Genomic DNA, 17,613 nt, shown 5'->3' with positions numbered 1-17,613 from the left:
TCGTCTCTCTGCCCGATGGCAGTAAGTGTAGAATTGCAGGAAGTTACCTTTAAAAGGCTTTCTCAGATATTGCAGGGCACCGTGAAACTGCAGTAGGCCACTGAGTGAGCCCAGTCCTTCAGGTTTGAGATGTGATGGCTGCCAGGCACCAGATTCAGCCTCTGGATTTGAGAACCATGTGGGGATGTTTCCTCTGGCTGTGTGTGAAACTTGATCTGTCAGCGGATTCGGTTCGCACGCGCTGTGCCCTCTCCCTTTCACTCGTGTCCAGCATGAGAGAGACTACAGTAGCCTGTATTTGACAAAAATCTGCGCTTCCAAATTGACATATTTCCAGCAACGTGCATTTAATCGTCCAGTTTCTAGACCGGAAAGAACCTGACAGACTCTCTCTCTCTTGTCAGGAAAGCTGTGTGTCTATCCATGCCCCTCTGCCATCTCTCTCTCTATTTCTCTCTCTCTCGCTCTCTTGCTTTCTCTCTCTTTCTCTCTCTCTCCCTCCTGGCTTTCTTCAGCACTTTTGTACTAGTTCCTGCCTCAGTGAACCTGGCCCACAGAGCTGACTTGATCTGACATGAAAGCTGAAGAGGAGCTATTATAGCCCTGTATAATCGAGAACACTCAGAGAGAGAGAGAGAGAGGGGGGCGAGAGAGAGAGTGAGAGGAGAGAGAGGTGCACTACATGACAAAAAGTATGTGGACACCTGCTCATCTAACATCTCATTCCAAAATCATGGGCATTAATATGGAATTGGTCCCCACATTGCTGCTATAACAACCTCCACTCTTCTGGGAAGGCTTTCCACTAGATGTTGGAACATTGCTGCGGGGACTTGCTGCCATTCAGCCACAAGAGCATTAGTGAGGTCGGGCACTGATCTTGGGAAATTAGGCCTGGCTCACAGTCGGCATTTCAATTTATCCCTAAGGTGTTTGATGGGGTTGAGGTCAGGGCTCTGTGCAGACCAGTTAAGTTCTTCCACACCAATCTCGACAAACCATTTCTGTTTGGACCTCGCTTTGTGCATTTTTTTTATTTACATTTTTTATTTTACCTTTATTTAACCAGGCTAGTCAGTTAAGAACAAATTCTTATTTTCAATGACGGCCTGGGAACAGCGGGTTAACTGCCTGTTCAGGGGCAGAACGACAGATTTGTACCTTGTCAGCTCGGGGGTTTGAACTCGCAACCTTCCGGTTACTAGTCCAACACTCTAACCACTCTAACCACTATGCTACCCTGCCGACAATGCATGGGGGCATTGTCATCCTAAAATAGGAAATGGCTTTCCCCAAACTGTTGCCACAAAGTTGGAAGCACAGGATCGTCTAGAAAGTCACTCTATGCTGTAGTGTTAAGATTTCCCTTCACTGCCTTGTCCGAACCATGAAAAACAGCCTCAGACCATTCGTTCCTCCTCCACCAAATTGTACAGTTGGCACAATGCATTCGGGCAGGTACTCTAGCGTTCTCCCGGCATCCGCCAAACCCAGATTCGTCCAACAGACTGCCAGATGGTGATGCGTGATTCATCACTCCAGAGAACACATATCCACTGGTCTAGAGTCCAATGGTGTATTGTAATGTTTTTAAAACTGTATAACTGCCTTAATTTTTAGCCGAACCCCAGAAAGAGTAGCTGCTGCCTTGGAAGCAGCAAATGGGGATCCATAATAAATACAAATACAAATGGCAGTGAGCTTTACACCACTCTACCCGACGCTTGCTATTGTGGTGATCTTATGGCTTGGCCATGGAAACCCATTTCATGATGTTCCCGACAGCTCTTGTGTTGCCGACAGCTCCAGAGGCAACACTTGGTAGTGAGTGTTGCAACCGAGGACAGACGATTTTTACACGCAAAGCACTTCAGCACTCGGTGGTCCTGTTCTGTGAGCTTGTGTGGTTTACCATTTTGTGGCTGAGCCGTTGTTGCTCCTATAAGTTTCCACTTCACAATAACAGCAGTTACAGTTGAATGTGCAGCTATAGCAGGGTAGACATTTGACAAAATTACTTGTTGGAAAGGTGGCATCCTATGACAGTGCCAGATTGAAAGTCACTGAGCTCTTCAGTCTGGCCATTCTGCTGCCAATGTTTGTCTATGGAGATTGAATGGCTGTGTGCTCGATTTTATACACCTGTCAGCAACGGGTGTGGCTGAAATAGCGGAATCCACTCATTTGAAGGGGTGTCCACATGCTTTTGTATATATAGTATATGTTGTCATTCGGCAACCACAGCAATAGCAACATTCCCCTCAGTATCCTCGAAGAAACAGCATCCTCCTCAGTATCCTCGAAGAGAAGAGCCTCGGCACATCATTCAATAGGTGTGCTCCTCCCGCATCATTTTATGGTCTCCTTCAGTCTCTTCCCTCTCCGTAATATTGTATTACTTCTCTCTACTCCTCACTCCACTCTCTGGCTGCGGAAGGGCAGCTCGCGGTTGCAGTAGGTCACTGAGGCGGTTTAACAGACTTTGCTTACAGCGGGAGTCGACTCGCGCAGCAGAGCCGTTACTGCCTGTTCAGTCGGCAGGAGAGAAATCGCTGCGCTCAGGACATCACACAGCAGCAAACCCAGAAAAGACCGACTCCGACAAAAACACTGTCGCGCCGTGTCCGCCTTGTCACATCGGAGAGAATGGACACACTGAATTAAAACATTTACCATGATTTATTAAAACATTGATTGGACCAGTAATTTGGGTTAAAGATTTTTGCTACTTGGCTCTCCGGGAGACGCAGCGCACAGAAACGCACACAGAGACGTAGCTGAAAGCCCCAACTCCTAGTGGGCACTGAGGGAGGAGTGTGAAGATGCCGGGGGATCTGAACTCGATGTGTTCTCGTGTGTGGAGTGTGTGTCTGCTCCTAGTGTGGATATGTCTTGGCACGAGGGTTGTCGGTGTGGTCGGGTCGCACCAAGGCAGCATCCCTCTCTCCGTGTGAGTATCCTACAGAAATCAATGTCAAACTGTCACAAAGCTGTCAATAACGGTCACTTTCACAATACAAATAGCAGCCTATAAAATACTTTTTTTATTTTTAGTTGATCAAATTGTATTGTTATTATGTGTAATAATGGGTGAATATATTTCATAGCTGTGTATTTCCAACCTCAGCAACAAAGTTTATTTGGTAGGCTTACGGTGGGCTACTGACTGAGGCACTTCGCGGGGCTCACGGTGGGCTACTGACTGAGGCACTTCGCGGTGCTTACGGTGGGCTACTGACTGAGGCACTTCGCGGGGCTTACGGAGGGCTACTGACTGAGGCACTTCGCGGTGCTTACGGTGGGCTACTGACTGAGGCACTTCGCGGGGCTCACGGTGGGCTACTGACTGAGGCACTTCGCGGGGCTCACGGTGGGCTACTGACTGAGGCACTTCGCGGGGCTTACGGTGGGCTACTGAGGCACTTCGCAGGGCTCACGGTGGGCTACTGACTGAGGCACTTGCGGGGCTCACGGTGGGCTACTGACTGAGGCACTTCGCGGGGCTTACGGTGGGCTACTGACTGAGGCACTTCGCGGGGCTTACGGTGGGCTACTGACTGAGGCACTTCGCGGGGCTTACGGTGGGCTACTGACTGAGGCACTTCGCGGGGCTTACGGTGGGCTACTGACTGAGGCACTTCGCGGGGCTCACGGTGGGCTACTGACTGAGGCACTTCGCGGTGCTTACGGTGGGCTACTGACTGAGGCACTTCGCGGGGCTTACGGTGGGCTACTGACTGAGGCACTTCGCGGTGCTTACGGTGGGCTACTGACTGAGGCACTTCGCGATGCTTACGGTGGGCTACTGACTGAGGCACTTCGCGGGGCTTACGGTGGGCTACTGACTGAGGCACTTCGCGGGGCTCACGGTGGGCTACTGACTGAGGCACTTCGCGGTGCTTACGGTGGGCTACTGACTGAGGCACTTCGCGGTGCTTACGGTGGGCTACTGACTGAGGCACTTCGCGGGGCTCACGGTGGGCTACTGACTGAGGCACTTCGCGGGGCTCACGGTGGGCTACTGACTGAGGCACTTCGCGGGGCTTACGGTGGGCTACTGACTGAGGCACTTCGCGGGGCTCACAGTGGGCTACTGACTGAGGCACTTCGCGGGGCTTACGGTGGGCTACTGACTGAGGCACTTCGCGGGGCTCACGGTGGGCTACTGACTGAGGCACTTCGCGGGGCTTACGGTGGGCTACTGACTGAGGCACTTCGCGGGGCTTACGGTGGGCTACTGACTGAGGCACTTCGCGGGGCTTACGGTGGGCTACTGACTGAGGCACTTCGCAGGGCTCATGGTGGGCTACTGACTGAGGCACTTCACGGTGCTTACGGTGGGCTACTGACTGAGGCACTTCGCGATGCTTACGGTGGGCTACTGACTGAGGCACTTCGCAGGGCTTACGGTGGGCTACTGACTGAGGCACTTTGCAGGGCTCACGGTGGGCTACTGACTGAGGCACTTCGCGGTGCTTACGGTGGGCTACTGACTGAGGCACTTCGCGGTGCTTACGGTGGGCTACTGACTGAGGCACTTCGCGGGGCTCACGGTGGGCTACTGACTGAGGCACTTCGCGGGGCTCACGGTGGGCTACTGACTGAGGCACTTCGCGGGGCTTACGGTGGGCTACTGACTGAGGCACTTCGTGGGGCTCACGGTGGGCTACTGACTGAGGCACTTCGCGGGGCTTACGGTGGGCTACTGACTGAGGCACTTCGCAGGGCTCACAGTGGGCTACTGACTGAGGCACTTCGCGGGGCTTACGGTGGGCTACTGACTGAGGCACTTCGCGGGGCTTACGGTGGGCTACTGACTGAGGCACTTCGCGGGGCTTACGGTGGGCTACTGACTGAGGCACTTCGCGGGGCTTACGGTGGGCTACTGACTGAGGCACTTCGCGGGGCTTACGGTGGGCTACTGACTGAGGCACTTCGCGGGGCTTACGGTGGGCTACTGACTGAGGCACTTCGCGGGGCTTACGGTGGGCTACTGACTGAGGCACTTCGCGGGGCTTACGGTGGGCTACTGACTGAGGCACTTCGCGGGGCTTACGGTGGGCTACTGACTGAGGCACTTCGCGGGGCTTACGGTGGGCTACTGACTGAGGCACTTCGCGGGGCTCACGGTGGGCTACTGACTGAGGCACTTCGCGGGGCTCACGGTGGGCTACTGACTGAGGCACTTCGCGGGGCTCACGGTGGGCTACTGACTGAGGCACTTCGCGGGGCTTACGGTGGGCTACTGAGGCACTTCGCGGGGCTCACGGTGGGCTACTGACTGAGGCACTTGCGGGGCTCACGGTGGGCTACTGACTGAGGCACTTCGCGGGGCTTACGGTGGGCTACTGACTGAGGCACTTCGCGGGGCTCACGGTGGGCTACTGACTGAGGCACTTCGCGGGGCTTACGGTGGGCTACTGACTGAGGCACTTCGCGGGGCTTACGGTGGGCTACTGACTGAGGCACTTCACGGGGCTTACGGTGGGCTACTGACTGAGGCACTTCGCGGAGCTCACGGTGGGCTACTGACTGAGGCACTTCGCGGTGCTTACGGTGGGCTACTGACTGAGGCACTTCGCGGGGCTTACGGTGGGCTACTGACTGAGGCACTTCGCGGTGCTTACGGTGGGCTACTGACTGAGGCACTTCGCGATGCTTACGGTGGGCTACTGACTGAGGCACTTCGCGGGGCTTACGGTGGGCTACTGACTGAGGCACTTCGCGGGGCTCACGGTGGGCTACTGACTGAGGCACTTCGCGGTGCTTACGGTGGGCTACTGACTGAGGCACTTCGCGGTGCTTACGGTGGGCTACTGACTGAGGCACTTCGCGGGGCTCACGGTGGGCTACTGACTGAGGCACTTCGCGGGGCTCACGGTGGGCTACTGACTGAGGCACTTCGCGGGGCTCACGGTGGGCTACTGACTGAGGCACTTCGCGGGGCTCACGGTGGGCTACTGACTGAGGCACTTCGCGGGGCTTACGGTGGGCTACTGACTGAGGCACTTCGCGGGGCTCACGGTGGGCTACTGACTGAGGCACTTCGCGGGGCTTACGGTGGGCTACTGACTGAGGCACTTCGCGGGGCTTACGGTGGGCTACTGACTGAGGCACTTCGCGGAGCTTACGGTGGGCTACTGACTGAGGCACTTCGCAGGGCTCATGGTGGGCTACTGACTGAGGCACTTCACGGTGCTTACGGTGGGCTACTGACTGAGGCACTTCGTGATGCTTACGGTGGGCTACTGACTGAGGCACTTCGCAGGGCTTACGGTGGGCTACTGACTGAGGCACTTTGCAGGGCTCACGGTGGGCTACTGACTGAGGCACTTTGCGGTGCTTACGGTGGGCTACTGACTGAGGCACTTCGCGGTGCTTACGGTGGGCTACTGACTGAGGCACTTCGCGGGGCTCACGGTGGGCTACTGACTGAGGCACTTCGCGGGGCTCACGGTGGGCTACTGACTGAGGCACTTCGCGGGGCTTACGGTGGGCTACTGACTGAGGCACTTCGCGGGCTTACGGTGGGCTACTGACTGAGGCACTTCGCAGGGCTCATGGTGGGCTACTGACTGAGGCACTTCACGGTGCTTACGGTGGGCTACTGACTGAGGCACTTCGTGATGCTTACGGTGGGCTACTGACTGAGGCACTTCGCAGGGCTTACGGTGGGCTACTGACTGAGGCACTTTGCAGGGCTCACGGTGGGCTACTGACTGAGGCACTTTGCGGTGCTTACGGTGGGCTACTGACTGAGGCACTTCGGTGCTTACGGTGGGCTACTGACTGAGGCACTTCGCGGGGCTCACGGTGGGCTACTGACTGAGGCACTTCGCGGGGCTCACGGTGGGCTACTGACTGAGGCACTTCGCGGGGCTCACGGTGGGCTACTGACTGAGGCACTTCGCGGAGCTTACGGTGGGCTACTGACTGAGGCACTTCGCAGGGCTCATGGTGGGCTACTGACTGAGGCACTTCACGGTGCTTACGGTGGGCTACTGACTGAGGCACTTCGTGATGCTTACGGTGGGCTACTGACTGAGGCACTTCGCAGGGCTTACGGTGGGCTACTGACTGAGGCACTTTGCAGGGCTCACGGTGGGCTACTGACTGAGGCACTTTGCGGTGCTTACGGTGGGCTACTGACTGAGGCACTTCGCGGTGCTTACGGTGGGCTACTGACTGAGGCACTTCGCGGGGCTCACGGTGGGCTACTGACTGAGGCACTTCGCGGGGCTCACGGTGGGCTACTGACTGAGGCACTTCGCGGGGCTTACGGTGGGCTACTGACTGAGGCACTTCGCGGGGCTCATGGTGGGCTACTGACTGAGGCACTTCGCGGGGCTTACGGTGGGCTACTGACTGAGGCACTTCGCGGGGCTCACAGTGGGCTACTGACTGAGGCACTTCGCGGGGCTTACGGTGGGCTACTGACTGAGGCACTTCGCGGGGCTTACGGTGGGCTACTGACTGAGGCACTTCGCGGGGCTTACGGTGGGCTACTGACTGAGGCACTTCGCGGGGCTTACGGTGGGCTACTGACTGAGGCACTTCGCGGGGCTTACGGTGGGCTACTGACTGAGGCACTTCGCGGGGCTTACGGTGGGCTACTGACTGAGGCACTTCGCGGGGCTTACGGTGGGCTACTGACTGAGGCACTTCGCGGGGCTCACGGTGGGCTACTGACTGAGGCACTTCACGGGGCTCACGGTGGGCTACTGACTGAGGCACTTCGCGGGGCTCACGGTGGGCTACTGACTGAGGCACTTCGCGGGGCTTACGGTGGGCTACTGACTGAGGCACTTCGCGGGGCTTACGGTGGGCTACTGACTGAGGCACTTCGCGGGGCTCACGGTGGGCTACTGACTGAGGCACTTCGCGGGGCTTACGGTGGGCTACTGACTGAGGCACTTCGCGGGGCTCACGGTGGGCTACTGACTGAGGCACTTCGCGGGGCTTACGGTGGGCTACTGACTGAGGCACTTCGCGGGGCTTACGGTGGGCTACTGACTGAGGCACTTCGCGGGGCTCACGGTGGGCTACTGACTGAGGCACTTCGCGGGGCTCACGGTGGGCTACTGACTGAGGCACTTCGCGGGGCTCACGGTGGGCTACTGACTGAGGCACTTCGCGGGGCTTACGGTGGGCTACTGAGGCACTTCGCGGGGCTCACGGTGGGCTACTGACTGAGGCACTTGCGGGGCTCACGGTGGGCTACTGACTGAGGCACTTCGCGGGGCTTACGGTGGGCTACTGACTGAGGCACTTCGCGGGGCTCACGGTGGGCTACTGACTGAGGCACTTCGCGGGGCTTACGGTGGGCTACTGACTGAGGCACTTCGCGGGGCTTACGGTGGGCTACTGACTGAGGCACTTCACGGGGCTTACGGTGGGCTACTGACTGAGGCACTTCGCGGAGCTCACGGTGGGCTACTGACTGAGGCACTTCGCGGTGCTTACGGTGGGCTACTGACTGAGGCACTTCGCGGGGCTTACGGTGGGCTACTGACTGAGGCACTTCGCGGTGCTTACGGTGGGCTACTGACTGAGGCACTTCGCGATGCTTACGGTGGGCTACTGACTGAGGCACTTCGCGGGGCTTACGGTGGGCTACTGACTGAGGCACTTCGCGGGGCTCACGGTGGGCTACTGACTGAGGCACTTCGCGGTGCTTACGGTGGGCTACTGACTGAGGCACTTCGCGGTGCTTACGGTGGGCTACTGACTGAGGCACTTCGCGGGGCTCACGGTGGGCTACTGACTGAGGCACTTCGCGGGGCTCACGGTGGGCTACTGACTGAGGCACTTCGCGGGGCTCACGGTGGGCTACTGACTGAGGCACTTCGCGGGGCTCACGGTGGGCTACTGACTGAGGCACTTCGCGGGCTTACGGTGGGCTACTGACTGAGGCACTTCGCGGGGCTCACGGTGGGCTACTGACTGAGGCACTTCGCGGGGCTTACGGTGGGCTACTGACTGAGGCACTTCGCGGGGCTTACGGTGGGCTACTGACTGAGGCACTTCGCGGAGCTTACGGTGGGCTACTGACTGAGGCACTTCGCAGGGCTCATGGTGGGCTACTGACTGAGGCACTTCACGGTGCTTACGGTGGGCTACTGACTGAGGCACTTCGTGATGCTTACGGTGGGCTACTGACTGAGGCACTTCGCAGGGCTTACGGTGGGCTACTGACTGAGGCACTTTGCAGGGCTCACGGTGGGCTACTGACTGAGGCACTTTGCGGTGCTTACGGTGGGCTACTGACTGAGGCACTTCGCGGTGCTTACGGTGGGCTACTGACTGAGGCACTTCGCGGGGCTCACGGTGGGCTACTGACTGAGGCACTTCGCGGGGCTCACGGTGGGCTACTGACTGAGGCACTTCGCGGGGCTTACGGTGGGCTACTGACTGAGGCACTTCGCGGAGCTTACGGTGGGCTACTGACTGAGGCACTTCGCAGGGCTCATGGTGGGCTACTGACTGAGGCACTTCACGGTGCTTACGGTGGGCTACTGACTGAGGCACTTCGTGATGCTTACGGTGGGCTACTGACTGAGGCACTTCGCAGGGCTTACGGTGGGCTACTGACTGAGGCACTTTGCAGGGCTCACGGTGGGCTACTGACTGAGGCACTTTGCGGTGCTTACGGTGGGCTACTGACTGAGGCACTTCGCGGTGCTTACGGTGGGCTACTGACTGAGGCACTTCGCGGGGCTCACGGTGGGCTACTGACTGAGGCACTTCGCGGGGCTCACGGTGGGCTACTGACTGAGGCACTTCGCGGGGCTCACGGTGGGCTACTGACTGAGGCACTTCGCGGAGCTTACGGTGGGCTACTGACTGAGGCACTTCGCAGGGCTCATGGTGGGCTACTGACTGAGGCACTTCACGGTGCTTACGGTGGGCTACTGACTGAGGCACTTCGTGATGCTTACGGTGGGCTACTGACTGAGGCACTTCGCAGGGCTTACGGTGGGCTACTGACTGAGGCACTTTGCAGGGCTCACGGTGGGCTACTGACTGAGGCACTTTGCGGTGCTTACGGTGGGCTACTGACTGAGGCACTTCGCGGTGCTTACGGTGGGCTACTGACTGAGGCACTTCGCGGGGCTCACGGTGGGCTACTGACTGAGGCACTTCGCGGGGCTCACGGTGGGCTACTGACTGAGGCACTTCGCGGGGCTTACGGTGGGCTACTGACTGAGGCACTTCGCGGGGCTCATGGTGGGCTACTGACTGAGGCACTTCGCGGGGCTTACGGTGGGCTACTGACTGAGGCACTTCGCGGGGCTCACAGTGGGCTACTGACTGAGGCACTTCGCGGGGCTTACGGTGGGCTACTGACTGAGGCACTTCGCGGGGCTTACGGTGGGCTACTGACTGAGGCACTTCGCGGGGCTTACGGTGGGCTACTGACTGAGGCACTTCGCGGGGCTTACGGTGGGCTACTGACTGAGGCACTTCGCGGGGCTTACGGTGGGCTACTGACTGAGGCACTTCGCGGGGCTTACGGTGGGCTACTGACTGAGGCACTTCGCGGGGCTTACGGTGGGCTACTGACTGAGGCACTTCGCGGGGCTCACGGTGGGCTACTGACTGAGGCACTTCACGGGGCTCACGGTGGGCTACTGACTGAGGCACTTCGCGGGGCTCACGGTGGGCTACTGACTGAGGCACTTCGCGGGGCTTACGGTGGGCTACTGACTGAGGCACTTCGCGGGGCTTACGGTGGGCTACTGACTGAGGCACTTCGCGGGGCTCACGGTGGGCTACTGACTGAGGCACTTCGCGGGGCTTACGGTGGGCTACTGACTGAGGCACTTCGCGGGGCTCACGGTGGGCTACTGACTGAGGCACTTCGCGGGGCTTACGGTGGGCTACTGACTGAGGCACTTCGCGGGGCTTACGGTGGGCTACTGACTGAGGCACTTCGCGGAGCTTACGGTGGGCTACTGACTGAGGCACTTCGCAGGGCTCATGGTGGGCTACTGACTGAGGCACTTCACGGTGCTTACGGTGGGCTACTGACTGAGGCACTTCGTGATGCTTACGGTGGGCTACTGACTGAGGCACTTCGCAGGGCTTACGGTGGGCTACTTACTGAGGCACTTTGCAGGGCTCACAGTGGGCTACTGACTGAGGCACTTTGCGGTGCTTACGGTGGGCTACTGACTGAGGCACTTCGCGGTGCTTACGGTGGGCTACTGACTGAGGCACTTCGCGGGGCTCACGGTGGGCTACTGACTGAGGCACTTCGCGGGGCTCACGGTGGGCTACTGACTGAGGCACTTCGCGGGGCTTACGGTGGGCTACTGACTGAGGCACTTCGCGGGGCTCATGGTGGGCTACTGACTGAGGCACTTCGCGGGGCTTACGGTGGGCTACTGACTGAGGCACTTCGCGGGGCTCACAGTGGGCTACTGACTGAGGCACTTCGCGGGGCTTACGGTGGGCTACTGACTGAGGCACTTCGCGGGGCTTACGGTGGGCTACTGACTGAGGCACTTCGCGGGGCTTACGGTGGGCTACTGACTGAGGCACTTCGCGGGGCTTACGGTGGGCTACTGACTGAGGCACTTCGCGGGGCTTACGGTGGGCTACTGACTGAGGCACTTCGCGGGGCTTACGGTGGGCTACTGACTGAGGCACTTCGCGGGGCTTACGGTGGGCTACTGACTGAGGCACTTCGCGGGGCTCACGGTGGGCTACTGACTGAGGCACTTCGCGGGGCTCACGGTGGGCTACTGACTGAGGCACTTCGCGGGGCTCACGGTGGGCTACTGACTGAGGCACTTCGCGGGGCTTACGGTGGGCTACTGACTGAGGCACTTCGCGGGGCTTACGGTGGGCTACTGACTGAGGCACTTCGCGGGGCTTACGGTGGGCTACTGACTGAGGCACTTCACGGGGCTCACGGTGGGCTACTGATTGAGGCACTTCGCGGGGCTCACGGTGGGCTACTGACTGAGGCACTTCGCGGGGCTTACGGTGGGCTACTGACTGAGGCACTTCGCGGGGCTTACGGTGGGCTACTGACTGAGGCACTTCGCGGGGCTTACGGTGGGCTACTGACTGAGGCACTTCGCGGGGCTCACGGTGGGCTACTGACTGAGGCACTTCGCGGGGCTTACGGTGGGCTACTGACTGAGGCACTTCGCGGGGCTCACGGTGGGCTACTGACTGAGGCACTTCGCGGGGCTTACGGTGGGCTACTGACTGAGGCACTTCGCGGGGCTCACGGTGGGCTACTGACTGAGGCACTTCGCGGGGCTTATGGTGGGCTACTGACTGAGGCACTTCGCGGGGCTCACGGTGGGCTACTGACTGAGGCACTTCGCGGGGCTCACGGTGGGCTACTGACTGAGGCACTTCGCGGGGCTCACGGTGGGCTACTGACTGAGGCACTTCGCGGGGCTTACGGTGGGCTACTGACTGAGGCACTTCGCGGGGCTCACGGTGGGCTACTGACTGAGGCACTTCGCGGGGCTCACGGTGGGCTACTGACTGAGGCACTTCGCGGGGCTCACGGTGGGCTACTGACTGAGGCACTTCGCGGGGCTCACGGTGGGCTACTGACTGAGGCACTTCGCGGGGCTCACGGTGGGCTACTGACTGAGGCACTTCGCGGGGCTCACGGTGGGCTACTGACTGAGGCACTTCGCGGGGCTCACGGTGGGCTACTGACTGAGGCACTTCGCGGGGCTCACGGTGGGCTACTGACTGAGGCACTTCGCGGGGCTTACGGTGGGCTACTGACTGAGGCACTTCGCGGGGCTCACGGTGGGCTACTGACTGAGGCACTTTGCGGGGCTCACGGTGGGCTACTGACTGAGGCACTTCGCGGGGCTCACGGTGGGCTACTGACTGAGGCACTTCGCGGGGCTCACGGTGGGCTACTGACTGAGGCACTTCGCGGGGCTCACGGTGGGCTACTGACTGAGGCACTTCGCGGGGCTCACGGTGGGCTACTGACTGAGGCACTTCGCGGGGCTCACGGTGGGCTACTGACTGAGGCACTTCGCGGGGCTCACGGTGGGCTACTGACTGAGGCACTTCGCGGGGCTTACGGTGGGCTACTGACTGAGGCACTTCGCGGGGCTCACGGTGGGCTACTGACTGAGGCACTTCGCGGGGCTCACGGTGGGCTACTGACTGAGGCACTTCGCGGGGCTCACGGTGGGCTACTGACTGAGGCACTTCGCGGGGCTCACGGTGGGCTACTGACTGAGGCACTTCGCGGGGCTCACGGTGGGCTACTGAGGCACTTCGCGGGGCTCACGGTGGGCTACTGACTGAGGGCGGGGCTCACGGTGGGCTACTGACTGAGGCACTTCAGCGGGGCTCACGGTGGGCTACTGACTGAGGCACTTCGCGGGGCTCACGGTGGGCTACTGACTGAGGCACTTCGCGGGGCTCACGGTGGGCTACTGACTGAGGCACTTCGCGGGGCTCACGGTGGGCTACTGACTGAGGCACTTCGCGGGGCTCACGGTGGGCTACTGACTGAGGCACTTCGCGGGGCTCACGGTGGGCTACTGAGGCACTTCGTGGGGCTCACGGTGGGCTACTGACTGAGGGCGGGGCTCACGGTGGGCTACTGACTGAGGCACTTCGCGGGGCTCACGGTGGGCTACTGACTGAGGCACTTCGCGGGGCTCACGGTGGGCTACTGACTGAGGCACTTCGCGGGGCTCACGGTGGGCTACTGACTGAGGCACTTCGCGGGGCTCACGGTGGGCTACTGACTGAGGCACTTCGCGGGGCTCATGGTGGGCTACTGACTGAGGCACTTCGCGGGGCTCACGGTGGGCTACTGACTGAGGCACTTCGCGGGGCTCACGGTGGGCTACTGACTGAGGCACTTCGCGGGGCTCATGGTGGGCTACTGACTGAGGCACTTCGCGGGGCTTACGGTGGGCTACTGACTGAGGCACTTCGCGGGGCTCACGGTGGGCTACTGACTGAGGCACTTCGCGGGGCTCACGGTGGGCTACTGACTGAGGCACTTCGCGGGGCTCACGGTGGGCTACTGACTGAGGCACTTCGCGGGGCTTACGGTGGGCTACTGACTGAGGCACTTCGCGGGGCTTACGGTGGGCTACTGACTGAGGCACTTCGCGGGGCTTACGGTGGGCTACTGACTGAGGCACTTCACGGGGCTCACGGTGGGCTACTGATTGAGGCACTTCGCGGGGCTCACGGTGGGCTACTGACTGAGGCACTTCGCGGGGCTTACGGTGGGCTACTGACTGAGGCACTTCGCGGGGCTTACGGTGGGCTACTGACTGAGGCACTTCGCGGGGCTTACGGTGGGCTACTGACTGAGGCACTTCGCGGGGCTCACGGTGGGCTACTGACTGAGGCACTTCGCGGGGCTTACGGTGGGCTACTGACTGAGGCACTTCGCGGGGCTCACGGTGGGCTACTGACTGAGGCACTTCGCGGGCTTACGGTGGGCTACTGACTGAGGCACTTCGCGGGGCTCACGGTGGGCTACTGACTGAGGCACTTCGCGGGGCTTACGGTGGGCTACTGACTGAGGCACTTCGCGGGGCTCACGGTGGGCTACTGACTGAGGCACTTCGCGGGGCTCACGGTGGGCTACTGACTGAGGCACTTCGCGGGGCTCACGGTGGGCTACTGACTGAGGCACTTCGCGGGGCTTACGGTGGGCTACTGACTGAGGCACTTCGCGGGGCTCACGGTGGGCTACTGACTGAGGCACTTCGCGGGGCTCACGGTGGGCTACTGACTGAGGCACTTCGCGGGGCTCACGGTGGGCTACTGACTGAGGCACTTCGCGGGGCTCACGGTGGGCTACTGACTGAGGCACTTCGCGGGGCTCACGGTGGGCTACTGACTGAGGCACTTCGCGGGGCTCACGGTGGGCTACTGACTGAGGCACTTCGCGGGGCTCACGGTGGGCTACTGACTGAGGCACTTCGCGGGGCTCACGGTGGGCTACTGACTGAGGCACTTCGCGGGGCTCACGGTGGGCTACTGACTGAGGCACTTCGCGGGGCTCACGGTGGGCTACTGACTGAGGCACTTCGCGGGGCTCACGGTGGGCTACTGACTGAGGCACTTCGCGGGGCTCACGGTGGGCTACTGAGGCACTTCGCGGGGCTCACGGTGGGCTACTGACTGAGGGCGGGGCTCACGGTGGGCTACTGACTGAGGCACTTCGCGGGGCTCACGGTGGGCTACTGACTGAGGCACTTCGCGGGGCTCACGGTGGGCTACTGACTGAGGCACTTCGCGGGGCTCACGGTGGGCTACTGACTGAGGCACTTCGCGGGGCTCACGGTGGGCTACTGACTGAGGCACTTCGCGGGGCTCACGGTGGGCTACTGACTGAGGCACTTCGCGGGGCTCACGGTGGGCTACTGAGGCACTTCGCGGGGCTCACGGTGGGCTACTGACTGAGGGCGGGGCTCACGGTGGGCTACTGACTGAGGCACTTCGCGGGGCTCACGGTGGGCTACTGACTGAGGCACTTCGCGGGGCTCACGGTGGGCTACTGACTGAGGCACTTCGCGGGGCTCACGGTGGGCTACTGACTGAGGCACTTCGCGGGGCTCACGGTGGGCTACTGACTGAGGCACTTCGCGGGGCTCATGGTGGGCTACTGACTGAGGGCGGGGCTCACGGTGGGCTACTGACTGAGGGCGGGGCTTACGGTGGGCTACTGACTGAGGGCGGGGCTCATGGTGGGCTACTGACTGAGGGCGGGGCTCGGTCTGGTCCAGATAGGGGTTCAGATGATATGCGACTCCAGTGGAAGTCGCACTCTGCACTCAATATATATATTAGTATTTTTAGTTTACAGTATGTCAATATGTAATAAATTAAATTGTATTATACAGTGACAAGCTATTAATGAATGTAAACGTTTTTTAGAACCTAAAAACACAGTTTTTGTTCGTGATACCACCTGCTTTTTTATTCTTACAAAAACTAGACTACATATCTTATGCTTGATGCTGTCAAGTGTGCAATAAGCCTATCTAACCAAACCCATGAAATGATCATGTAAGACCAGATCATACTGTTCTCCTCAGATGTGTTCTCACCTGGTGCTTTCCTCTGTCTACATTTAGTAGAAGCTTTTATCCAGAGCAACTTAAAGGAGCAATTAGGGTTAGGTGCCTTGCTCAAGGGTACATTGACAGATTTGTCACCTAGTTGACTCAGGGATTTGACCATTCGGTTACTGGCCCAACGCTCTTACCCACCAGACTACCCGCTGCCCCTCTGTGAATTAGATCATATTGGATTGATAACAAATATTCAGTGGTTTTATTATTTCTAGTACCTTCAGACAAGTCAGTATTGATCAATCAACATTTATCTTGTTGTGTTGAGCATTTCACAAATACATTTGTGGCAAAGTGTATGTTTATAAAGAAACTGCAGTGCCTGCACAAAGAGACCTGGCCTGTAAACACCAAAGACCATGAAGAGCAAGATGATTCACAGTAGCTTAAATACACTGTAGCTGTGTGTGCGCGTGCACGTGCGTGTGTGTGTGTGCGTCCATTCCTGACCAGTGTGCTCTCCTGTCTGTGTTCTCCGTACAGGGTGAAGTTGTGGGCCTCAGCGTTCGGGGGAGAGATCAAGTCCATCTCAGCCAAGTACTCTGGTTCCCAGCTACTGCAGAAGGTAGGCTCTGCTCTGGAGAATCTATCACGTCACAAACCTGTAATGTAGTCCACACAAAATTAAAAATATAATGTACACAAAAGAGGTCAGATATCATGAAATACAAAGGTATTTCTAAAAGCTGTACATTTAACAGAATATGGTAAAATATGTTTTACTGGGTAGTTCTGGGTCCACATCCATACATGTTCTATAAACTGTCCATTTTTTCCACATTTGATTACTATTCACTAGTTGTTGACAACAAAATAAAATTAAAATTTCATCTGAAAATAACAATTTTATAACACCCCTGGCGCAGAAAATAATGTTGAAAAAAAAACACTGCTTTGCAGTAAATCTGGAGATATTTTGTAAATGTTCCATACATTTGCAGTTTCAACCTCTTGCTAGCTCACACCTTGCACACACCCGATTATTTTGCTGATGATTTAATACAATAGATTAGAATATTGTCCTTTAATCGACTGATTTATCTTGTTTACAATCCATATTGTCGGATACAGATGTGAAGACCTATGTGAAGGCCTATGTGAAGGCCAACATAAAGGCTGATATATTGTACATGGTACATATTTGTGATGTTATCACTGTTTGATTCTGTGTATGTCTGGTGGACTGAAACATATGGCCTCTGTACGATCGTCATGTTCTACGGTTAAAATAAGGTTTTTTAAGGAAGGAGAGGGAGAAGAGGGAGAGGGAGAAGAGGGAGAGGGAGAAGAGGGAAAGGGAGAAGAGGGAGAAGAGGGAGAGGGAGAAGAGGGAAAGGGAGAAGAGGGAGAGGGAGAAGAGGGAGAAGGGGGAGAAGAGGGAGAGGGAGAGGGAGAAGACGGAGAGGGAGAGGGAGAAGAGGGAGAGGGAGAAGAGGGAAAGGGAGAAGAGGGAGAGGGAGGAGAGGGAGAGGGAGAAGAGGGAGAGGGAGAAGAGGGAGAGGGAGAAGAGGGA

General features: G+C 58.6%; 1 protein-coding gene across 1 annotated transcript in view; it reads left to right on the top strand.

Moving 5' to 3' along the window:
- Positions 1 to 2,481: 2,481 nt before the first annotated feature.
- Positions 2,482 to 17,613, top strand: part of cacna2d3a (calcium channel, voltage-dependent, alpha 2/delta subunit 3a) — a 418,957-nt gene continuing 403,825 nt past the window's right edge. The window contains exons 1-2 of the mRNA XM_052481816.1: positions 2,482 to 2,950; positions 16,584 to 16,665. Coding sequence (XP_052337776.1) covers positions 2,823 to 2,950; positions 16,584 to 16,665 — 210 coding nt within the window. The 5' untranslated portion in view covers positions 2,482 to 2,822. The remainder of the gene's footprint in view (positions 2,951 to 16,583; positions 16,666 to 17,613) is intronic.

This window comes from Oncorhynchus keta, chromosome 27 (genome assembly GCF_023373465.1).
Source record: "Oncorhynchus keta strain PuntledgeMale-10-30-2019 chromosome 27, Oket_V2, whole genome shotgun sequence".
Taxonomy (NCBI): Eukaryota; Metazoa; Chordata; class Actinopteri; order Salmoniformes; family Salmonidae; genus Oncorhynchus; species Oncorhynchus keta.
Note: the sequence above shows the minus strand (reverse complement) of the source record. Positions and strands in the feature narration are given on the sequence as shown.